Here is a 26255-nt window from a genome sequence, read left to right on the forward strand (position 1 = left end):
TTCCATCACATGAATAGGAGTACTTTTAATAAAACCTCCAACAATTCTCAAACATTGGTTTTGGACTTTATCGAGTTTACTTAAATTAGATTTGCAACTCATCTCGTACAAAAAACAACCGTAATCCATGCGACTTCTAACTGCAGCTATATATAACCTTCTCAAGTGTGCAGGATGCACACCCCACCCAGGCCCGGCTAAAACTTTTAAAATATTCAAGTATTTCATCGTTTTCTGTCTTGTCTCATTGATATGTCTCGTCCATCTAAGGGAGCTGTCCAACCAAATACCTAAATATTTAATATTATCTACTACATTTAAGGCCAAATTATTTACCGTTAATTTAATTGTTTCCCTTTTGAATCCTCTTTTAAATAAACAGACACTCGTTTTTGAAGGAGAAATCTCCAGACCTAATTCAGATAACTGCTTAGCTAAGATATCCAGAGCGGATTGTAAATAAATTACGCAATTATTGATGTTGTCAAGACTCGCATACAAGACGAAGTCATCCGCATACTGAGATATATGAACATTTGTTATCGATCGACATATATTGTGTGTTGCAATGTTAAACAATAACGGTGATAACGGGTCGCCTTGTGCTAGGCCGCGGTTAGTGCTTCTTACGTTATATGAAGTTTCTCCTAAAATTCCTAAGTTCCTTTGTTTTAGAAAGTTCCACAAATACAGACATATTTTACTCCCTATCCCCAAAACATCCATTATTGATAATAAAGCCCTAATGTCAACGTTATTATAAGCGCTGTCTATATCTATAAAACAAACGATAGTTGGGTTATTTTCAGCAAATCCAATTAAAATACGTGTGACTAAACCAGTTAAATTATCTAATGTTGAGCGCGCTTTTCTAAAACCTGTCATACTGTCGGGAAACACCTTATTTTTTTCACAAAACCATTCTATCCTATTATTGAGTATTGTGTGAAATATTTTACAGATACAGGAAATCATGGAGATAGGTCTAAGTGACGACGGACAACTCGAGTCTCTTCCCGGCTTTGGGATAGCAACCACATTTATGTCCCTCCATTGATTAGGGACATAACCAGAGTGAAAAAACCCATTAAACAATGTCAACAAAATATCTTTTCCAATTGGAGGTAAATGTTTTATCATACGATAAGAAATACCATCACTGCCCGGGCATGTGTCCTTAGCTCGTATACTACCCTCCAATTCCGGTAATGAAAAAGGCGCTTCCAATTTAATGTTCTTTGAAGTAAACATGGGCCTATCTGGCACAGCAGAGTCGGGCGTTAGACTGCGTAATAGCTCATTCGCCATTTCCCTACAAACAAATCGGTTGCTAGTTTTAATTCCTTTAACCCATCTCATTTTTTGCCATACTTCACTTGCCGAAACTGACTGATCCAAAGATGAACAAAATAATTGCCAATTAGTACTCGCAGCTCTTCTCATCAACCGCTGAGCATTACGAATCTTGTCCTGTAAAATATCAGAATTACGCGGAGTGGGATTACGTCGGAAATTACCTAATGCGAGACGTCGTTCTGCTACCGCCTTAGACAAAGAGGCCGTCCAGTAAGGTTTTGGAACAAAGCGGTTGGAGGGATTCTGATTTATAATTTTGTATGGAATCGTCAATTCGGCTGCCATATTTATGTAATCCACATATTTGAAGTAAAAGGTGTAAACTAGCTATCAATACTCGGATAGCGAAAGCTACGGACCCTAACATGAGCAGTCCCATTGTTTTGGAGGATGATGTACCCGCGGTTTTGGACGATGGTGTAAAGACGGCGATTCGCTATCCGGTAGATGTGGACAAGTTTAGAACCGTTTCGTTGTTCGAACGTCTAGAAATGGAACAGGTGTTAGAAGGTCAGCAAATAAAGGAAGAGAAGGCAGCCAAACAGTGTGGGGAGATGTGTGAAGAAAACTCATTAGACAGACCGAGTAAGAGGGATAGAGAAGAGGAAGAGAGTGAATGGATAGAAGTGAGGAATGGAAAGAAGCGAAAAGAGAAAAGTAAAATTGAAGTTTACGTTTCTTCTAATACGGATTTACCGAAACAATTTGCCTTAGCCAAGCTGCTTAAATCTTTAGATATCAAGGATATATCGAAAATTAAATACATGAGCCGGTATAAAATTCGTGTTGAGGTAGAAAACGAAGTCAGTTTGGTGAAGTTAATGTCGTGCAAAGAGCTGCTTGATAGGGGTTGGCGATTCCTGAGACCTATGGAAGTAGATTTTTCTTATGGCACTATAAAAAATGTAGATTTGGAGCTCTCAGAGGAAGCCATACTGAAACAGATCACATGCAGGGCTCCAGCGGTTTTATATTCAGTGAAACGTTTAAACCGTCGTTCTAATGAGAGCGCATGGATACCTAGTGAGGCTGTTCGCCTACGTTTCGAAGGCTCATACCTTCCACCGTTTGTGTTTGTAGATGATTTACGCATAAAGGTAGAACCATATATATTTCCAGTTTCTCAGTGCACGAGGTGCTGGAAATTTGGCCATACAAAGTCCAGGTGTCCGACGGGGAAAACGGTCTGTCCTAAGTGCAGCGATAGTCATCCGAATTGTGAAACTACAGCGTTCAAATGTGCAAACTGCGGAGGCAGGCACATGGCGATGGTCAAATCATGCCCTACTTATTTGAAAGAAAAGAGGCTTAGAGAGATCATGTCTGAATTCAATTGTACGTATAGGAAAGCCTGTACTATGTATGTCTCATCATCACCAGAACGTGATGAAAATTTGTCTTGCACCCAGCCCGAGTTTACAATAACTGAACCACCACAAGTATCGTCTACTCCGGTCATGTTGCAACACAAAGATGTGAAGAAACCTTCCACGTACGCTGAAGTGGTGAAGACTAAAGCCGAGATACATTTTGAGGGCCCCCGAAAAAAGACAAGCCTTTTGGGGTTTGCAAGAATTGCTGCCAATTTTAATATATTTTTCGAGATTTCGTTTTTGTTTATTTATTGGAACCACCTAAACTGGATCTATATCTCATTTTTTATCATCTAAAATATTAGAATATAAAGAATTCATTTCATCCTCATTAATTTACAAATTAAACAAACATAACAAAAAGATCTATCAGTATTCGCTGCCAAAAGGGCTAATTAAAACTATCATAGATAACCTTAACGACTTTAGCTAGAACCGAACACTCAAATTATCAGACAGATATATTACAATTTTAATGTTTATATGTTAATTTCCTTTTATATCTTTCATAATCCGCGATTTAATATTTCCAGTTTCTTCATATTAGATGCCGCACTAATGAGCGTTAATTAATAGTTCTAACGCGCCGATATTAAATATGTAAACTATTCTACCAGATGTGCCTTCATTGAATGAGCCCCAATGATATACCATAATTTGCCATAATTAGTTTTAAGACGGTTCATCTACTCTAAAATTAAGTTTCGATGAATATTTATATTTCTGGACCTTTTCATGTATCAGGACTATCTTCTACCGATAAATAGTTTGTTAACGACAAATTGAATTGCTTCCCGATTTCATGAACAGAATTAATTTGTAAACAAGGATGTCGACTTTCTTACGCGTGCTTGCTATTGCTACATTGACCACTTCCTCAATTTGATGTGTTGTTTCTTCCTCTTTGGCTTAAATACTTTTAATCAATCAACGGTTTGAATTAGCATAAGCGTTTGCATCATCTATATTGTTCCGTGTTTGTCTGTGTTGACTTCCGGTAAGTGCCAGCGTCTAGTATGCTGTCGACAAGGCGACAGGCCACGCACGGATTCTTTGCACTACACACTTTATGTCGTGACGTACAATTCGACACATTCGCCAGTAACGTCTCAATTACAATAAACAATAGACTTGTATTGTAAAAGGCCTTTGTAAATGTTGTTTTTGCCAATGATCAAAGGCAATTTGTAACTTGTTCGAGCGTTGCAGACAAACTGGTTGGGTCTGCGAATGTTGTTTGTCGAATTGGTTCTTTTATTTCTTTTATAGTCTCTATTTGACGTCATTTGCTTTAGTGGGAATATTTGCTGAGGCTGTGGGTTTGATAAGATATTTTTGACTAAAAAACGTGATTTTACGATTTTGAGACGAGGAATATCGTCGACTAACAACCGTGTCTACCTTCCAATCACCCTGTACATCAATATGTACGTGGCAACGGTCCATATTGTTGTTAACCATTGTTTCCGAATCATTGTTTTAGTCGGTTGTATTCTCTGTTTAATGATTGTTAGAGGAATATTGAAAATTAATGTAAATATCAAAATATAATTTACTCTTTATAACACCTAACAATAGTAAGCTATATTCGATGACCCTTTGTTAATACAGCTCGATTTAAAGCTGAGTAAAAAGTGTAGAAAGTTACAGCGTAGGTTTATATCAACAGTGTTCTATGTTGACAATAGTGTTGCGGGTGGTGTGTAAGCGGCGGCGGCGCGGTGGCGGTGCCTTGCGTCCATGCGCGCGCGCAGCGTGGGCCGCGCCGGCCGGCGGGCGCCGTCGCTGGCGCCATCCGACATGTTATAATTCGGGCGCGCTATTTCTGGCGATTCACACGCACGCTGCGCTCCGCGCGTATAATGTTTTTTGAATTTTAGAACTGGCTACCACTGTTTCTAAAGTCATTTCTTTTTCACATTTGTATTTGACCCCGAACTACTTCCTACTTCATTTTCAGCGATATCTAGATTCAGTTAAATTGGTTTTCGCGAAAGCGTTTGATAAGATACGCGTTATTTCAATCGTAAAAAGTTCTTTTGATGAAATAGGCATTACTGTATGAAACTGAGATTGACATTTTATGGTGATTAATTATTGTATTTTGGTTTGTCTCTAGCAGTCTGGCAATTCGTTTTTCGTGAGAAATAGGGTATTCACCTGGATTATTTTTAAAAGATGACATACAGATGAGGTTATTGTAAATTGAAACGTGCTTTGCCAATAGGAATGTGGTCATATAAAACACATGTCATTAATAATAGTTAAATTGATCACCGCGCACTATGTTATAGTTTTGTCCTTGAGATGTGGTCCATACTTCAACGCGCTATATTGTGACTCGACGTCGTTCCAACTTTCAGCCAAATTTATGGAGTATTAAACCAGATTTATTGTTTGTTTATTGTTTTGGATTTAGTTTTTTATTAAGAATATGTGGACGATCATCAATTTTATTTAGTTCCCTCTTTTTATCTGTTTTCTCGCTTTTATCTTATTTAATTTCTCTACATTTATCTGCACTTGAAGCTTTCTTTTTATTTTAAATTTTTCATCTGTTTTATCAGCGCATTCATTTAACACTCTAAGTATTGATTTATCTTCATCTTCAAACAGACGTAAGTAAGCCACTTTATTATTCTACCTGCAGTTTCAATTCTCAAATATCAAATAACTATTCTCCAAACAAGCTTATGAATCACGCGCATATTTACCACTTTGTTTTAATGTTATGCAAGGTTGCGCCGGCGCCATGATTTCGCATTCACCTCTTGTACAGTTAGCTACCACGGAGCAGATTCGAAAACTGTACCCACTCTCATCTCGTCTAGACAACTTCTTAACAAATGTCTGCGATTGATAGACAAAACAATCTCTGTGTTCTCACTATAGTTAAGACTAGACTAGACATCCTGCTATACTTACACACAAACATCTTTAGTTCTTTTGGGTTATACATATACGTACATGTTTAACTTCATTACTAATAACTTTATAAACATAGTAGATTTTATGTGAGTTGTGTGGGATTCATTTTTATTATGCTTTCGTACCTCAATATTAACTCTGACACCAGAATTGCTGAGGTTGGTCACCCACCTCAGAACTCACAAGATAGGCGAAGAAGATTATTCTCGAATAAGTGAAATGATGTCGATTTAGTAATTATTTTTTGCTGAAACTTCTATCTTATCTTCTAAGATGATTATCCAAAAGATTCAAAACGTCTTATTTACTTTATTAATTAACTCATCATCATCAATTTAAGAGCCACGCTCTTGTCGGTGTAGCATTTTCCATTCCAGTCTATCAAAGGCCAATTCCTTGACTTCCCTATAAGACACGACGTTAACCTTTTCTTTAATCTGTTCCATGTAAGCTCTTCTTGGTCTTCCCCTTCCTCTCTTTCTTTCTAGCTTTCCTTCTATGATGTTTTAATAAATTCATCATTAATTAACTAAACATCTGGTAATCGTTTCGATTCTTGGCATCTTGACCGGTACAATCATGTCCATAGGTATTTTGATTTTGTGTAATGTATGTGATTTGTTACACTAACTTTACCCAGATTTAGCCCAGTTTGGGACGATGTACGGTCACGAGCATTAATATGTATACACTTTGGTACCATGTCACATTAACTTTTTTAACAAATTGAACTGTAAGTCTCACTAAATGTCAAATATGTTAGTGCGACAGAGTTCTAAAGTGGGTGCATTATTTTGCTCATGACTGTAAGTACCAGGTTACAAAAACAATCAAGATTCAAGATTAAGTTACAAAATATGATGGGTTCGATTCTCAGGTATTTGGTGCAGGTTCGTTAAACGCTGTTTGCAATCCGGCGAGCATTTCCGTCGATAAAGCAATTAATAGGGAGCCGGACCGGTCGCAGCCGGCAACCGGCCATCGAAGGACACTCTGACTGACAACCTGAGATATTTATTGCCAACAGACAGAGATGACCAACCTGCTGATAAAATTGGCGATGGTAGAGACAAAGCTTGAGTGAAAAGTTGACTACTTCTTGTTGATGAAGCAGGAATTTAAATGGAATTACGGCTTCTGGATATGATCTTTAATTGTAGAAAGTAACATTTTAAAAGAAACTTTTTTCAGTTGTAACACAGTTCTGTTTAAAAAAATAAGAACTGCAATATTCAAGAACATTATTTTGTTACGCTTTCTTGTTCCAAAAAGGAATCAATCTTACACTTTTAAAAATATTGAAGCTGTTGTGTAAAAATGATTGTTTCGAAAATTGTTTTCTTTTCAAAACTTTAGTAATGCGTTGCTACATTGTTGTTAAATGAAATGTTGAGAACGTCTGCTATAGATTGAATGTTCAGATTAATTACACATACCCGGCCTCCGAGGTCCGCGCCACTCCATACTCCACTACAGCTATCTATCTCCTCGGCCAGCATTCCTCCGCACGCCTATCCAATCTAAACTCTACTAAATCTGTACAGAACTCACTCTTCATTGACAGATGCCTTCAATAAATCGAAACACAATATTAACATTCACCAACGACTCAATAAAAACTTTAAGCCTTCACCATAAGACAGAGTTCAGCTTTAACGTTCCATTCAACAGCTCCAACAACAAACCGACTAATGAATTGTGATCGTTAATTTCGAAATGTACTTTAATTCAATCAGGATACAGTTTTAATTTCTGTGACGGCTCTGGGGGTTACAACGCGCGGTTCCGAGCGAGGTTTCAGTCAGACCATTCTGTATATTTATATGGTCGACTTTCTCGTTTCTAGAAGATATTAAATCACGGTCGATATGTAGCTTATTGTCAGTTTTACTGGGACAGGTTACGGTCCACATTTGGCTACAATGTTGCCAACCAGGACAGCAGCGTTAGTCAACAACTGATATTATTTATATCTGGTAGATGCCACGCTAGGAGTTTAGGGTCATTTACTTTTGCATTGCTCCGTTTTGTTTTTCAGTGGCGACGCGAAGGAACGTTGCAATCTTACTACAGTGACTCAGTCTTTTGTATTTAAATCCTTTGAATATTTATATCGAAAGGCCACAACGCCATTTCACTCGTAACATTGCTAGGTTTGGGTCAATTACTTCGTGTTGAGGTAAATAATTAAATAATTTACTTCATTAGCAGCAACGTAAAAGGAAGACAGTTCGTGAATGATTGATGTTATGACAAAACTGACCATGATTTTGCGAATTTTTGCGTTTAAGTACTCAAAATTATAGCAAGTAAGTAAGTTAATCAGCAAATATAATAAATTGTATTTAAGTACTAAAACTTTGCTGCAGCTTGTAAAGTCACTGTAAGATGTTGGAATTTTAAGATAAGTAGTAGTTCAAAAGACTGTCAAGAATTGTAGTTGCAAAACATGATTTAAAACCCATAAGAAATTTAACCAGGTCGTAAAAAAAAGAAAGATGGTGCTATAAAATAGCCAATAAAAATATTCAACCGATAAGTATGTAAGTACCTATTTTCCGAGTTCGTTTGGTATGCAGTCGCAAGCGCAGCGATTGTTTTGACATTTGTTGCGCAAACAGACGTGCGCGCTTCTGGGAACACTCCCGCGCGTTCAAACGTCAAATCTTGTTTAAATGACCAATGATCAATAATATTAACAAATACCAATAGTGGTGTGTTTTGTATTGATAACAAAAAAAGTAAAAACGGATAGAAATCTAACGACTTTAAATAAATGTATTTATTGAAAAAAAAATGGTCAATATTTTAATTTAAATTTTTAAATAGGTTCCAGGACTTTACACGTCAAATATGAAATTAAGATTATCGAAAACTTGTTTTTGCAGTAGTTTATCTCATTCTATATAAAAGAAACTGATATTTTTTTTGATTATAAGTACATTAAGTTATGTGTTACCATACCTCAGCGGGGCCAACTTACAATGGCTTGCAATCGTGCTTCACAGAACGCTGTGCCTACGTGGTGGCAGGCGCGTACAAACAGCTCCTCTTAAAATTTCTTGCAATTTGTATTCAACATAACGTCTTGCTTAAAAAGCCCGACGCCTTGGCGCCGAATTGCAAATGACAATATTGACAATTGCACAATTTGAATTCGAAAACAATCATGGCGGTCGAAATTTGAATTAACTTAGCGCGTGCCAGTATGTATGTCCGTAAATGGCATAGAATGTGTTCTTAATTCAAACAGGATTACTTATTTACTTTTAAAGTAACCAGCCTCGTTACTAAAACTGCTCGGTTTTGAATTATTATCATAGTTTTTTTTTTAATAATAAGGTTTTCAACAGCAAAACTAGTACCTACTCATTCCAAAATCGTTCAAAATTACATATCGGATCGAAATGACAGTCTTTTTATGAATTTCTGAATCATAAAATTGTCGTTATGTGAGGTCAAAATATAGGTTAGGTTAGGTTGTACCTGAGCTGACGGGATGGGGTCCAGCCGAACATAATTACGGTCGATTTACCTGCACCGGTTTCGTGTTTGTTTTAAGGCATTTTTATTTTGTTTTTAAAACATTCTTATTTTATTTTTTGAGGCCGGGAGTAACGCGGTTAGCGATTAGTTTTGCCCGATTGAATAACGTGTTTAGGAGATCATGGTTTTCGTTTTGTTTAGGTTATAATAGTGAGAATTAGGTTTTATGTTTTCATTTTAGCAATCTTGACTCATCGAAGTTTTAATGTTCTTCTATATATAACATATTATTATATATTATTATTATTCTATTGTGTCAGCAACCGGGTAGTCAGGATCAGTAGAGTCGCCAAAGGTTGATATGACTCGTGTAACGACTAAGTGAGTAAGTGGTTAGTAGTAGTAAATTATTCTTTTGCTTTATGTTAGAGATCGTATCTATCTTGATGTTTCTATACATAAACATAACAAAAACAGCCTATATATGTCCCACTGCTGGGCACAGACCTACCCACAATAAACTGGATGGAGCATACTCCACCACCCTGCTTTAGTGCTGGTTGGTAAACGTGTTTGGACTAGTAGTCCAATTGCTTAACGTGCCTTCCGAAGCTCGGAATCATCTTAATTTGTCGGACAATCAGTTGGCCTTTGCCCTTGTCAAACAAAGGACAGTCTCACAAAGTGATTTAGGCAATGTTCCTATCGGGAATCGAACCCGGACCTCTAGATGTGATTATTATTGATTTTCTATGTTATATTGTTACAGAAACCCCTCCCCCACCATACAGCCGGTACGCAATGGATGACGTCAAAGCTAAAGGTAAGATTAATCAATTTCTAAATAAAAAAAAGTGTAATAACGCAGCATAACTTTATAGGTTTTTAGGGTTTGCTATTTTGATTCAGATAATATCAAAATAATCGAGCCCTGTGAAAACGGGATAACTCTAGAGAGATGATGAGGCGTCCTATCCAAGTTCATTCCAGTTTTTTTTAATATAACACATACATACATAAACTCACTCCTATTTCCCACCGGGGTAAGCAGAGACTATAGAATTCCATTTCCATTATTTTAATATAACATAACAGAACAAATACTTTATTGCACAATCAGGAAATACAACATGCAAAAACAAAAGAGAAATAGAAAGAGCACAATAGGCGACCTTATCGCTACGTAGCAATATCTTCCAGGAGTTGCAGGCAACTTTTAACTATAGGAGATATTTTTTTTTGTTTTTTTTCTGATCTTTAATCTTTGATTCACAATCCTTAGCCTTTAATAATGCTAATAGTTTTAAAGACGTCATTGACGTATGACGCGTCTGTTAGTTGAGCGCAATTTTTTTGCGCGCACCAAATTGGTATTCCTGCGATATTCGTTGCGCGTGGGCCAATAGACGCAATTGATTCGCATTCGACGGCTCCCCTCGCTGTGATTGGTTGGAGTTCTAAATCAAATGCTCCTGAGATGATTAAACTGAGTAACACATTGTTCATATTTCTTCTTCTACCGTATGGGTTATGAGGTGGATGACTAACCTCATCAACCCTGGTGTCAGGGTTATTATTGAGCCACCACAGGCTCATGTATCCAACAACTATGAACTTACATCAGTAAGTACACAGGTACCAACGGCTTAACGTGCCCTCCGAAGCGTGGGTCATCTTACTTTCGGACAATCAGGTGATCAGCCTGTAATGTCCTAATCAAACTAGGTATCACAAAATTATTTTTGTGATATATTCCCACCGGGATTTGAACCTGGGACCTCCGAATTGTGGGCCCAATACATAACCACTTGACCACGAGAGAGAGGTAACTTTGGCTGAGGTAACTTCTGCCAAAGTTGCTTCACCCAACGACTCGGAGGTCGTTTAAGATCATATTAATCATTAGCACTAACTTGAGGTAACTTTGTCAGACGCATAACTAATAACGACATAAAATACAATCGGCAAGTTGGAAGAAGCTACATTTCGAAATATCAGTTTTTTGACGTGGCTTATTTTAGATTTGCCGCAGATGGCATTACCTACTTGGCCGGACAAATGGGGAGCGCTGAGGGCTCTCATCCGGTACAAAATTTAAGGCAACAGGCCTGAGGGTGCCCAGTTGGGCGCGAACCTCCGCTCAGGGCGTCGTCTGAGAGGAAGAATATTTTTGAAAGAATTAATCGAGCCTAGTGGGTCGATAGCGATAAGCATTACGTCGGCGGGGTCGCTATCGGGATTCTGAAGAAATGTTAGAGATATTGCAAATTCCTACCATTAACTGTGACATTCTGAAACAATAAAAAAACAAAACACATTTGAAAACCAAAACTGCCACACTCGATACAAAAAGACTACAAGAGAGGTTCTATTTTAAACGACTATTTTTTTAAGCCTTCTTATAGGCACTGCCTGTTCCGTACCGGGTGGGAGTCCTCAGCGCTCCCCATTTGTCCCACCAAGTAGTTATGCCATTTGCGGCAAATCTACAAGTCACGTCAAAAAAAAAATAAAGCTTGTGTTCATAAGTCGCAAACTAGACCATAAACTAGATAAAATTGCTGTCTTAAAAGTTGCTAAATTATCACACCCCGGACACTTCATACAAAACACCTCGTTTTATACAGACAGTACACATTGACGTTATAATTCATGCGCATCTCATGTGTGTGACCTTTGTGTACCTTTGACGCCATACGATTGAAGAATTAAAGTACGAGGGGGGCAAGGTAAACCTAGCTCAGCCGCTTGTAAGAACAGAGAGTTGCCGTTCTATACTTAGTGTTATTCCTTATTCTGTGCCATTATTTAAAACTTAAAACGAGCAGCGTCGGGCAGCGTCGGCGGCGGTGGTCGAGTATCGGCGGTCGGTGCCGGCGCGTTTTGGAAAAGGCGGGGGATAGTGGAATCCGAGCGACCGGCGCCCGCGCTTCCTGGAAGCAGGGGTAGAGATGCGGGGTTGTCGATAGCCAGCCAGATAAATTGAAAGATAAAGTCATACGATTCGATTTTTGAATTAATTTCCTCGTTTTTAATTAAATCGAAGATAGAATTAATATTATCTTTAGTAAGATGAGGTCAGATGGCAGTAGTGTTCTGGCAAAATAGTGAATGGTGAATCTACAATAGTTTACACTATTCTCGTCAAAAAAATGATTATTATCCAACTCACAACCCACACGATAGAAGCAGAGTGAAATATGCATGCGAAGGATCATGTTCGGATTAATAAAATCAGTGAATAACAGCAGATATGTATTTATATTCATATAGATTAACGTTACAATTAGTACTCTGTTTAGCAGATAAAATTCAAATAAAACAGATTTTTCGCCCCTGTGTGTCAGACTATATCAAAATATCATTCGATGTAATTTTATCCGTGACATGAAACATGCTCATTGTTTTGAAAAATTGATTCATAATAGGTAATCATTGTTCAAAAAATAGAGAATTTCGTTTATAATTATTATAATTGTAATTTTAAAATTAGAAAACGGCAACAAACAACAGTTCTGTTCAGTTTAAGTTTTTCAACAATTTCATGGTTTTATTCAGAATTAGAATTAGAGATTTGGGGATAAGGTGAACTACAAACCAGCGACCCGGTGGTCGAATGACGTCATTGCAACGGCGGGAAAATTGTGGATAAAGTTAGCGCAGGATCGGAAAGGGTGGTGCAATATGGAGAAAGCCTGTTTTACTCAGCAGTGGGTTGATGCGGGCTGGTCGATGAGAGATTTTATACTCCGAAGCACATAAATTCAGAAAAGCCGTCTCATGATCATTTTTGTTTATTGTTGATTGATTAGATTATAATAGATATAACAGAGATACAGAGATAGAGGTATTGTTTGATTGATAGTGTGTCAGGATCGAAGCAAATGGAATTCTATAGTCTCTGCTTACCCCGGTGGGAAATAGGCGTGAGTTTATGTATGTATGTATGTGATTCCAAAAAATTCTCCCAGGGAAGTCTTGGAAATGGACAGAAATCATATCGTTTTATTTATCTAGGACGTATTATGTGTTTAGTGCCAAAAAGTATATTCTAAGTGTATCTCCTATATTTTCTTCAACCGTTCTAAGGACCCTATCTCACTAGGACAACGTAGTGGCGCGACATATATGCAGTTAACCAATTTATTCCTATATACAAATCCATCTTATTTTTTTATTAATTTACGTATTTAAATTTGAATTAAACGTATTAAAATTACGTATTTAAATTTAAATTTAATTACTATCGTAATTTATGAAGTGTTATAAAGAATTGTTGTATAAACAGTACCTCACCTGGTATCTCGTTTTTAACTGCATACATTTTGTTGTCATGGTGTCTTAGTTAGACATGGCCCTAAGAGTCTGTTTTATTCATTGCTGGAAAACTGGAAAACTTTAGCAAACAGACTTTAAAAGACCCTAAGCGTAAGACGGGGGACAAAATCTAGTTTCCAATTAGGTGCGGAACACTAGATTCACATGTTTACGAGCTACGCCCAGATATCGATAACGCTTCGCAAATAACGCTATCAGTAGCTGTAGTATTCCGCGGCTATAAATAACCAATAGAGACGACAAATTTATCGCGTCGCGTACGACATGCGGGTTTTGTGCTACGGCTAATGCAAAGTAACGTTTGACTGTCAAATATCTAAGTATGCAGCTAGGATTATTTTTTATAGAGGTCATTTTGAAGCACAAAATATACCTACCTAGTAGATTAAAACGACTGATTGATGATATTTTTACTGATAAGTAAGATAAGTAGTAGATTTTAAAATAATATAAAATGTTGATAAAATATTAGCTTCTTCAAAACACCGTGAGAGGTGTCATTGTTCAGCCAGACTTACCTTGGCTTATTATATTGTTTAATTATCTAAAGTAGGTGTGCTATTTGAAAGTGTTGAGAATAGTGACATAAACCACCCAGCACAAAAGGTCATAGCCATAACGTGACAAAGTATCACATAAGTATTGAAAATACTTCAAATTCTTAACTAACGGGATAGTATCGTATCGAATCTTGCGCAGCTCTACAGAGAGCTGGTCCCGCGCATTCCAACGGGCGGCCATCTTGGAACCGCATTATGAATGCTTACGGCGACGCGGCGCACACGCGCGTTTTTTCTCCCTTCGACAGCCAGTGCCGATATATTTGTTTTTAATAAAGACCCTAACTTTTTTTCTCTATTCTGCTGCATTGTCTGTAAAAAAAAAAAACGTTCAGCTGCTTATCATCGTGTGCCTGAAGTAGTTGACTAATGTTTATTATATTTTGACCAATATTAATATTGGTTATATCGTTGGACTGACGTTAAATGAGCTAGGAAACTATTATCATGAGGTTCATCAGATCAATTTTGGAATCCAGTATCAAATGTGGCTACAAAATTGTCTTCTCATAACTTGTCCACCCTTGTAAACGTCCATTTCTTGTTTGTGATGTAACTAGTTGTTAAGTGCAATAAAGTATAAAGTATATTCTTGTTACTATTCTCAATAGGTCGTCCTTTTCACAGTATATGCGTTTCGTGTCTAGAAAAAGGACGAATGATATGATGACGTTACTTCAAAGGCACGAGAGGTCTGATTGATTGGTCTGTTATCTGTTTGCAGTTGCAGTTTAGTTGTCTTGAGGAATGTTGGCCAATGATCGATTGGTGGTATTGGAAGTAGAATAGCTACTGAATAAATTGTCAGTTATATGAATAAGCTTCTATCATGTAAAATAATTCCTATTTACTGTTTAATTACGAGGACGACATGGTCTTTATTCTTGTACCAAGTCCTTTATTAAATAAAAGATTAAAAAAAAAAAAAAAATCGATTGGTGGAGCACTTTGCATAAGTATTTGGTATGACTGTGTTTATAAACACCTATTTAACAGTCTTTGAACATTCCTCTCGGACGCATGATGTTATGGTGGCATGGGTTGTTCAAATCTTCATAATCATTCTTCAATATCAATAACGATGTGAGGTTGCAAGTTGTCTTTGGAAACTTGTAGATCTATCTACCTCCGTAACCTCCTAACGGCCTCTGTGGTCCAGTGGTTGAGCGTTGGACTCACGATCCGTAGGCCCCGAGTTCGAATCCCGGTGGGGATATATCACAAAAATCACTTTGTGATCCCTAGTTTAGTTAGGACATTACAGGCTAATCACCTGATTGTCCGAAAGTAAGATGATCCGTGCTTCGGAAGGCACTTTAAGCCATTGGTCCCGGTTACTATTAACTGATGAATGTGAGTAATCGTTAAACGGGCCATGTCAGAGGCCTTTGGCGGCTCAATCGTAACCCTGACACCAGGGTTGATGAGGCTGGTATTCCACATGATAAGAAGAAGACCTACCTCCATTACGCGCGCGTATTGTATCTGAGTATGTACATCTGGTATTCAAATAAATTATTCAAAATATTTATCTATTCTTTGGTAAATTATGCTTGTATTCTTAGCTATGTTAAAAGTTTGTAGAACGGCAGTATGATAAGTGATTGTTAATCGTTGTTACCGGTTGTTGACGAGTCGTCTAGACATCATCCCGCACGCCACAGGAAATCCCGTAGGCAATCAATGCTGGCACAGTCGCTATTCCCGGAATTCCCTGCAGCATTCATCATTGGGTTTCCCAAGACTCCTGGTCTATACCCTCCCCTTTTTTCAAAACAGGCGCCTGTCCGCTACCCTCCCGTCCATCGGACGCACCATTTGTAACTCTGATCCTTTCATTCACGCATAAATTTTGACGATTTCTAGATGATGTTTTCTTTTAATTGTAGAAAATTATAAAAGTCAATTTAGACTGTTATCAATAGATTTGTAACAAGACACAATGAGATTACAGGAGTTAGTAATTAGTAATCACATGATAATTTTACGATAGTAACGTCTTCTTTCATTTTGAAGATAAATTATTAATAAGTGAATCATGATTGATACTAACTTCGAATATTACGCAAATCGAAATGCTTTTAAGCGTAAGATTTCGTAATCTTTTAGGTAAGTCCTTAAAAGGAAGTCATCGATCCAGGACTTTTAGTATTCCATTAATTCCTAATGACCTGAATCACTTTATCAGTCTCAATGGACCCTCCGATGACATTGACATTCCGTCCATTACCGTTCCCACGTGCTTCCCAGAACCCATTCATTGCTTTTACAACCTCACAAGTTTTATTTTCGTCCCCAAAACCGGCGATATTATCAACTTCGACTTTAAGTTGAGGTTGTTTGAGGGGCTTTTTGGTTTTGTGAGTAGTGGGTTGGTAAGTATGAGTGTTTGGGTCCCTTCTCTCGGTATCGTTGGAAGTGTCACGATAGCGGGGTGTCCATTAACGTTATCGTGTGTTATCACGGCGCCGGCGCCGCTCCGGGTCGGATGTAGGTGGCCGCTCGCCTGCCTTTGTGCTCTGCTTTTATTATGCTGATGTATGGCTAATTAGTGAGCCTGAATTTCAGTTTTTTTTTTTACTCGGTACTCTTCTGTTTTGCTTATATCTATGTGATGCATCATAAGTTGTTGAGTCACTACTAATCATTTCAAATCAACAAACTGCAGTAGGTACTAATAAGGATGCGCAAGGATTATAAATAATGTCCTGATGACATCCCTACGTTCAAGATATCCTGGTGTTATAAGCATAATGTCTAAAGTCTTGTATATTTTGATAAATCGTCTTCATCACAATCTTCATTTCAAGCAACAACTTTTTCGTCATTTCTGTCAACTCATCCGAAAGTACTTGAAGCGTTACGTATTTAAAGAACAGTTAGTGATACTCGATTGCTTCCTTCGTCTGGCGCCACTCTTCCCCTATCTACCGCCTTAAAAAGGGAGCATCATCGCATGTAAATCGGTTTCGGAAATCGTAATGCATCCGCTTTTATCGGAGCCTAGAGAACGCTTGAGTTTTTGTTTCGTCGAAGCACAGTTCGTTTGGGTTTCAAGCCTTTCTTACAACTTCCTTTGAAAGGTTCATGCTTTAAACATAGTCTCTTTAGATTTTTCAAGTTACTTGAAATGTTTCTCTAAAAAAGCAGAGTCATTCAGGTCCTATTCAACTAGACCAAAGTCGGTATCACTTAGCCTTACCTTACTGCAGACGATTTTAAATATCGTTTCTTTATACATTATTACTTTAGCTTCATCAAGTATATTACTGATCTTATCTGACACGGTAATGTGTGTTGTTTTTTTGAAATTCTCGTAATGGTGTGATGTCTCCATCAAATTAAGTATGTGGACTGTAGAATTTAAGCGACTAACTTTAGGGTAAATCAAGTTAAGAGAGTGGTTGAAAGTTATCTGAAGATTTCCCATTCTGCTCACCCCATTAGGCAGTACAGGCGTAATGTACATCATCACTACATAGTATAAAACAAAACCGTGGTGTTTTATAATTTACGACATTTAAGCGTACATCCCTATGTACGCTAAAATCTTTAAAACTACACAACGGATTTTGATCAGCATTGCATCCGAGCGAAGCCGGGCGGGTCGCTAGTATCTAGTATGTATATAAACTAATAACTGACTTTGTTATGCCACTTTTACACGTGTAACAAGTTTACAGAAGTTGATTTTAGTTTACATAAAATGTGTCCGTTAATGTGAATGTTATTGTTAGAATACCAACGCGCATGTGAAACTTATTATGTTTCAAAGATACGTTATTATGTTGGGGATTCGGGTTTGAAGGTGCCTTTATTAATACATATAAACTCACGCTCGTAATCCGCAACGGAGTGGGCAGAGCTACAGGAAATGAGAAAATAACTTGCAGTGACCCCTTCGGCCGCCATCGCAACCAGTTGTAAAGAAAGAATGTTTTGTCTTAATACGCAACCAGGACCGATCGTCGTGGAGATCCTTGGGGGAGGCCCATGCCCAGCAGTGGGCGTCGTACGGCTGATGATGACACGCAACCAGTTGCCAACTTAGAATATTTTTAACAGCATAGTTGCTACAAAATATTTTTCATTCTTAATACGCAACCAGACTGAATAATTCATTTGAGCGGTAAGCGGCAGTGACTGTTTTTTTGATACGAAATCTTTAGAGGGATGTAATATTTTTTTATACGTTTTTAACTAGTGTAGTTAGAAAGTAAAAAGCGAACCCCTGATGCCGTGCAGCAGCGGTATCAGTACTGGTTGGAGGCCGAGGAAATTGATTCTGGTAGGGCTCTAGCTAGAACCTAGAAGCTCACCGATTGAGAAATTGGTCGGTGTACTGCGGAACGGAAGGCGATTGGGGCAACCACCGTTCTACACGCCCTATCTATGGAGTAATGAAAATGGAGGCGATTACTCCACCGACAAGAGCGCAGCTCTTAAATAAAGAGAGGGAGTTAGAAAGTAGAGTTGGAAGAAGGTCTAGGCGTACATACCGCGATCAAATCTAGGATGTCCCCAGCAGTGGGGACGTTAATGGGCTGATGATGATGATGAGGCATTTACTAAAGCGTGGAACGCCTTAGGGCACATCTTAACTTACCATCAGCATATAATAAGGAATAACACTACGTATAGAACGGCAACTCTCCGCTCCCCGCCAGCGGCTGAGGTAGGTTTACCTCACCCCCTTCGGTGTAACTGCAGTCTTCAATCTTATGGGCGTCAGACGTCACTGTGTAGTGTCTGTGTATAACGAGGTGTTTTGTATGAAGTATCCAGTGTGTGTCATCAGGTGAGATTGTGGTCAAACGCAAAGTTATTTGCAATACAAAAAATAACTGGTTTTTTTTTATACGTCATTTTAGCTTGATGAGGCGTGGGTAAGAACTTAGTTCATCTTGCGATGGATGTAACTCTGACTACCCCATTTGGTATAGAGTCGTGAGCTTGTGTTATTTTGCACGTGTATATATTATAGCGTGTTTATAACAAACATTATAGAAGGAAAAATTGAAGGGAAGAGAGGAAGGGGTAGACCTAGGATAACATTTATGAAACAAATAAAAGAGAAGGTGCAGGTCGTGTCGTATCGGGAGGTGAAGGTTTTGGCGGGAAGAAGAGAGGAATGGCGGTTACTCCACCGACAAGAGCGCAGCTCTTAAATAGAGAGAGAGATATATTATAGGGTCGATTTTATATGAATGGTCCTCTGTCGATATGTTATAAATAGAACTAAATTATATGAGGACTGGACTAACCTTGGTTTGATCACTCGCATACTAATCCGTCGATATACATAACAGCGAATAAACACATGTTTAATTATGTTCGTACAGTAACTGTGTACGGTCACGAGTACTAATATGTATATGTCGCAGGGATATGATAAAAACGGGGATTTGATCAATTCCCTAAGGGATTAATGGGCTGGTGATGATGATCTTACCAAATAAACTTTTAAAATACCAAAGCAAAATTATTTTTGTCATTTCACTGAACCAATTTAGGGATTTGTTCAATTCACTAGATTTGTTTAGGGAATAGAAAAAATCGTGTTGTTATTTTAACATCTTCCGTGATTTGATCAAATCCCTTAGGGAATTGATCAAATCCCCGTTTTTATCATATCCCTGCGATATATACACTTTGAAACCATGTCACATTAACTTTTTTGACAAATTAAACCGTAAGTCTCATTAAATGACTTACTTACTTAGGCCTGTTTTGTAACTATCAAAGACACACCTATAGTTTGTATGATGTTTGTATGGCTTGTATGAGGGTGTGTGTATGTGTGTGTGTGTGTGTGTGTGTCAGGTGTCCAGACCGTGATATCATACACAAACTAGACAAACAGGTCCTAAGATTTTACGATCGCCATTTTACCAAATTATTTTTTGGTTTTTCGCTATTCTCTTGAGATTTAGAGCCAAAATATTTTTGTCGTTTTTCCAAATTATTTTGGATGAAGACGAACATATAAAATAGTCATAAAATTGATTTAGTGATCTGATAAAGTTGACAGACAGTCTAAAGACTGTTGTTATCGAACCTAAATGATATTTTTATTAAGAATACTTACTGCAGAATTGATAGATCTATCAAAACAATAGATATAAATAGCTAAAGGTGGGATTGGGTAGTTTTCTAGGTCAAAAATAAGTTATGAAATTCTTAAATAAAGACAGATTTAAAGGTGACAAAAAGTTTTCTTTTTTTTATTTAAGTTATTTATGAATTTAAATAAAGGAAAATGTAATAATAAGTGAGACATTTTGTCACGTTTTTCTATGACGTCACAGGTTGCTTTTTCATACAAATTCCATAGTAATTACGTGTTTTGACGTTTAGTAAAAAGTAACTGATTTGATTAGTTGGAATCTACCGTATTGTGTTTGTATTGAACCAAAGTCCTTTTAAAATCCAAACCCAATTTAGTTTAACTATTGTTATTGTCAGACAGAGTACTGCGGGGCGGAAGGCAAGAGGGAAACTACTGCCCTATTTTTCCCTAAAAAAGTAGCACGGAAAATGCTGCACCGACAAGAGCGTGGCTCTTAAATTGATGATGTGATGTGATTGTTTCTAGGGCGCAGGAGGTTAAGAATAAGATAAATGGTATCTTACCAGGTGTAAGGTATTTCCACCGAATAAGAGCCATGAGCAAAAACTCACATTTCCCATATTCAAAACTGCATCAAATTTCCCTCGCAATATCCTAGGCCAAAATGCAGTCGCGGTATTTTGGTTGAGCATCGCCAATTTGACAGTAGCTTTGGGTTTGTGTCAAGCAGCTGATTGAAATTATTGGTTTAGCCCCGTGCTGGATTCAAACCTGCAACCTTACTTCTTCTAACTGGGTTGCCAAGAAAGGGGAGTCTTTGGTGCGATGTCGGTCGGGTGAAAGGATTTTGTTTAAAAAAAGGAATGTGTAAAATAAAAGGAGTAAAATATATCCTGTGTTGGCTTGTTGTTTTTTTATTCTAAGTATTTTCTCTATGTTAAGTACTTAATTAAGTTTTTTTTCTTTATTTGCAGAACATGGCGAGAGTACAGCGGATGCCAGGCGGACTGATCATGAGCGGCTACCGACGGGGTCACTGGCCACTGATGGAGAAGGTAACATTACGCACATACATTAAATTCACGCCCGCTATCCCTAATGGGGTGAGCACAAGTTATCAGAAGACAAATTGCAGCCGTATTGCGTTACATTTCAAATCAAATATATTTTATTGCACACAAACAGACCATACAAAAATGTATACAACAAATAATCTTATTGCTTTAAAGCAATTTCTTCCAGGCGACCACTGCCACGAGTCAGCCGTAAACAGTGTTGCCTTGCTTTTACTTGTGTTACATTTGTCTTGGATCGTTTTAATTATCTACTTGGCCACACGAGGTAGGGACGATAAACACACATACCACGGTATTCTACTAACTACGATCCTGACACACTTTCGCTTCATTCACCCTCATCAAAATCTTCATCATCATCAGCATCAGCTGTATGACGCCCACTGCTGGGCATAGGCCTCCCCCAAGAATCTCCACGACGATCGGTCCCGCGCTACCCGCATCCAACGGCTTCCCGCGACTTTTACCAGATCGTCGGTCCACCTTGTAGCGGGCCTACCCACTGAGCGTCGTCCGACACGTGGTCGCCATTCCAGAACCCTTCCGCCCCAGCGGCCATCGGTTCTCCTCGCTATGTGTCCTGCCCACTGCCACTTCAACTTTGCAATTCTCCGAGCTATGTCGGTGACTTTAGTTCTCCTGCGGATCTCCTCATTTCTGATTCGATCGAGCAGGGAAATACCGAGCATAGCTCTCTCCATTGCCCGCTGAGCGACACCGAGCCTCCTCACAAGACCCATAGTAAGCGGCCACGTCTCATAGTATTATTTATTTATTAAGAAAATCATATTTATCATGGAAGGGAAGCCTTTCATTATATTTTTAACCAATTCGTCACAATATATCTAAGTTAACCCTGTTGACTAAGTAAGTGGTAGAATGTTGTAGACATTCTAACTAGAGGCGCCTAGAGGTCAATCACCTTTAACGACATTGGGATTACTTCCATAGTGGGTGTTACATTTTGAATTTCGAAGCACTTGTTTTAAAATATTTGACAGTTTCAAATCATCCGTCCCTTTCCTTTTCGGTGGATTAGAAAAAGACAGGGAGTCATTATGAATTATGTCCCCACCGGGATTCGAACCCGGGACCTCCGGATCGTGAGCCCAACGCTCAACCACTGGAGGCCGTTGGCTCGCCCCTATTACATGGTATTTAGACATAGCTGGCGAGGAGTAGGTGTATATGGTATGCACTTCCTGCCAGGAATATAGGCATCTTTCTATGTCATAGTGGAGTCAAACTACACTAGTAGTGCGATAATCATCATAAATCCACTGACAGAAGTCTGTCAGGGTTGATAGCTTGCTGGTGACCTTGACGATCGATCGCCGCCACGCCGGCGCCGCCCCCACCACCCTACAGTACCATTATACCACCACACTACCACCACATCACCACTCGTTATTAAAGTGGGATATTGGTGCGTCTAATGTACGAGCCGTGGTAGCCCAGTTGGAAGAACGCTTGACTCTCATTTTCAGGTCGTAGGTTCGAATCCCAATGTGGGCCTAAACCAATGGTTTTCGAAAATATCAACGGTAAAGGAAACCACTGTGACGAAACCCACATTCCCGAGAAATGTGTTTCGGAGATATTTGACCTAACCTGTATTGGGGCTGGTTTTCCCTTCGCGGGTTAGAAGGTCAGACAGGCAGTCGCTTCTGTAAAAAACCGGACCTGACAAATCTTTAGGTTAGGTAAGCGGACCCTGTGAACAACGGGATAACGTATGGAAGATATTGTATATATTGGTGTGTCTAATGTAATCATTTTCAAGTTTCTTCGATAGGTCATATTGGGGTGTCATATTTAGAATTGCTTCAAAGTGCCCTTTTTAACCCATTACAGATTAAGTAGGACTAGGTGTCCTAACATTTCTCGAAAAGAGTGGGTTTCTTCACGATCTTCACTTTTTCCTTGACCGTTTTTGTTATTTTTATTTATTAATCCAACATGTGGCCAATTTCAAAAAAGGAACGTTACGTCTCTTATAAAAAAAGAAAAAAAAAAATTGGCGGGATATTCGCCGGGGACTCCGAAAGAAAAACAAAAAACAAGGGAAGACGGATTTTGCGTGAGAACCATAAAAATGCTGGAAAACTAGTTTCTTTGTATTGGACTTAATAATACTATTATAATGGAGTTTGTTAACAAACAAGTTAACAAGAAAGACTAAATTGAAATTGAAAAGTGGTGAAATATTGCAAATTATTGCATACATAAACTGCCTATGAAGCACGGAATCATCTTACTTTTTCGGACAATCAGGTGATTCAAGCCTGAAAAGTCCTTACCAAACAAAGGACAGTCTCACAAAGTGATTTCAGCAATTCAACAAATTATTGCATAAAGAAATGTATTTCGAATGATGACAGGCGAACTTTGGCTTTTACCCCAGATATCTTGGCTTGGTGCTTTCACTACATCTTAGCTAATTGCTTTTATTTAGACACATGTCACATGACGCTATTGTTTTGTTAGAGTTTGTTCTGGATGAAAGTCGTACTTTTAACCTGAGTATCAGAAAGAAAATTATTTAAGTAAGTATTCGAGGAGCTCGGTGGCGCAGCGGTCAACACGCTCGGTTTGCGATTGTTGAAGTTAAGCAACTTTCGCAAAGGCCGGTCATAGGATGGGTAACCACAAAAAAAAATGTTAACATCTCGAGCTCCTCCGTGCTTCGGAAGGCACGTTAAGCCGTTGGTCCCGGCTGCATTAGCAGTCGTTAAGGCCCGCATGATGGTTTAAGGCCCGATCTCCCTATCCATCCATAAGGAAGGCCCGTGCCCCAGCAGAGGGGACGTTAATGGGCTGATGATGATGAGGGGACATAAAAAAAAACAAGTTCACGGCTATATCTCAATGAGAAACTTTTCACGCTACTTTTCTCAAAAACAATACAAATGGCGCTGTAGAGATGTTCTTTCGTTTAACCTTCTAATTTCATGAAGAACAGACATTATGCATCTTTTATCTTGCTTTTTGGGTATAAGTGATGACCCTTTTTTCCACCCAGGCACAACACATCTTCCACCCATTATTATTCTGATCAAAATAAAGAGAAGCAATACCTATACGTAGGTAGCAACATAATTCGATACATAATGTGATCCAAATATCAAGCAACAATTATTTTTATAAAATTAAAAATTAAAAAAATAATAAAAAAAAAGTTTATTAAGGTAAAATCTACGACACATATGGGTCGTTCTTCTTTTTCATCGACAATAAAAAGTCATTTTCTCGTTATATCGGATTTAACATCTTTCATTATAACGGCAATAAATATTTAAAAAAACATCATATAGAGATGTGTCTGTAGAGGAGTATTTAGTGTTTCTCTTTATCTTGGTAATATACTGTTCCTTGCAGGCGCATTGCAAAATATATTGTGACAGAGTGGCCCTTTTCATCGGAGACAGCATTTCGATTTACCACTCTGTCACAGAATTTTGTGAAAAACAACCAAGCTACGTTAATCACTAATCGAGAAACCGATTAGTATTTCGCTAGTATTTTAAGTATAATAAGATAACTATATTTTTGGACAATGGAAAGATTAAATAAAATTCTAAAACATATAACATAGCAGAGCGAAGGACAGATCATTGTCGATAAAAAAGAAGAACGACCCATATACATTTACAACATTAAACATTATACAAAACATTAATAAATTTAAACATTATTTTTTATTTACATTATATTTTTTGAATATTTATTATTATATACCGGGGTAACGAGAAAATGGGTAATTATCACGTTAAAGCCGTACAATGCAACGCCATCTATTTTTAGGGAATGTAGCCTGGAAAGTCCCTCATTGTAAGGTTGCCTGGAAGAGATTGCTACTTAGCAATAAGGCCGCCTATTGTACTAATTCTATTTCTCTTTTGTTTTGTATTTTGTTTTTTCCTGTTTGTGCAATAAAGTATTTGTTATGTTATGTTATGTTATGTTATGTAAATTACAAGATGAACTAAGTATCCACACCTCACCGAGCTTTCTGTTAGACCAACGTGATAGGTGGTGAGCCGTATCGCCGTCTATAATGACCGTACCCTCTGTGTTAGTGAAAACTGTACTAACTGACTGCACTGCACTGGAAATTAATATTCTCTCTCTCTATTTAAGAGCTGCGCTCTTGTCGGTGGAGTAACCGCCATTCCTCTCTTCTTCCCGCCAAAACCTTCACTTCCCGATACGACACGACCTGCACCTTCTCTTTTATTTGTTTCATAAATGTTATCCTAGGTCTACCCCTTCCTCTCTTCCCTTCAATTTTTCCTTCTATAATGTTTGTTATAAATGAATCGTGTCGTATCAGGTGGCCAATCATATTTCCTCTCCGGTTCTCTATAGTCTTCAATATGGTTCTCTTTTCTTCAACTCTTTCCAGCACTTTTTCATTTGACACCATTTCAGTCCAGCAATTAATATTAGGGGACGCCATATTTTTTATTTTATTTTTTATATACGACTTACGATGACCAAATTGGAGATGTCCTTAGAAAAGGTTTAATACGATCTACTCTGAACCGGCGTGCGTGTATGAAGCGATTGATGAATGTGGAGGAAGCAAGAGAAGTGTGTCAGGATCGAAGCAAATGGAATTCTATAGTTCCCCGGTGGGAAATAGGCGTGAGTTTATGTATATAAAGCAACTTGCTGTATTTTTGCCGAACCCCATTGTGCTATTACCTGGAAGTGTAACCCTCACGAGGCTAGGTAACACAAATTATTTGCTTAAGTTTTTTTTTTGTGAAATATTTTTTTCATGACAGAATGTTTCCCAAGATTTTCCTCCCTATGACATCAGGTTAACAGTAACCATTAACGATTGTGGAACTATTATTCAGAGATGTCAGTTGGCAAGTCCGTTGATTGCTTGACGATCTGTCAATGCGCACGTTAGCGCCAACTTCTAGATGTTACCGTGATGTAAGCTGGCTAAAATAATCAATGTGTGTGGGAAAACCGGCATATTGGATTTTGCTGTTAGATGTATAAAAAAATAAGTAGGTTAGGTACTTAGGTTATGTAGATTACTAAAATAAAAATT

At 38.1% G+C, this 26255-nt stretch overlaps 1 protein-coding gene across 1 annotated transcript in view; it reads left to right on the plus strand.

Moving 5' to 3' along the window:
- LOC126369992 (mothers against decapentaplegic homolog 6) overlaps positions 1 to 26255 on the plus strand; it is a 38936-nt gene that overhangs the window by 7445 nt on the left and 5236 nt on the right. The window contains exons 2-3 of the mRNA XM_050014612.1: positions 9913 to 9966; positions 21086 to 21166. Coding sequence (XP_049870569.1) covers positions 9913 to 9966; positions 21086 to 21166 — 135 coding nt within the window. The remainder of the gene's footprint in view (positions 1 to 9912; positions 9967 to 21085; positions 21167 to 26255) is intronic.

This window comes from Pectinophora gossypiella, chromosome 10, assembly GCF_024362695.1.
Source record: "Pectinophora gossypiella chromosome 10, ilPecGoss1.1, whole genome shotgun sequence".
NCBI classification, from domain to species: domain Eukaryota; kingdom Metazoa; phylum Arthropoda; class Insecta; order Lepidoptera; family Gelechiidae; genus Pectinophora; species Pectinophora gossypiella.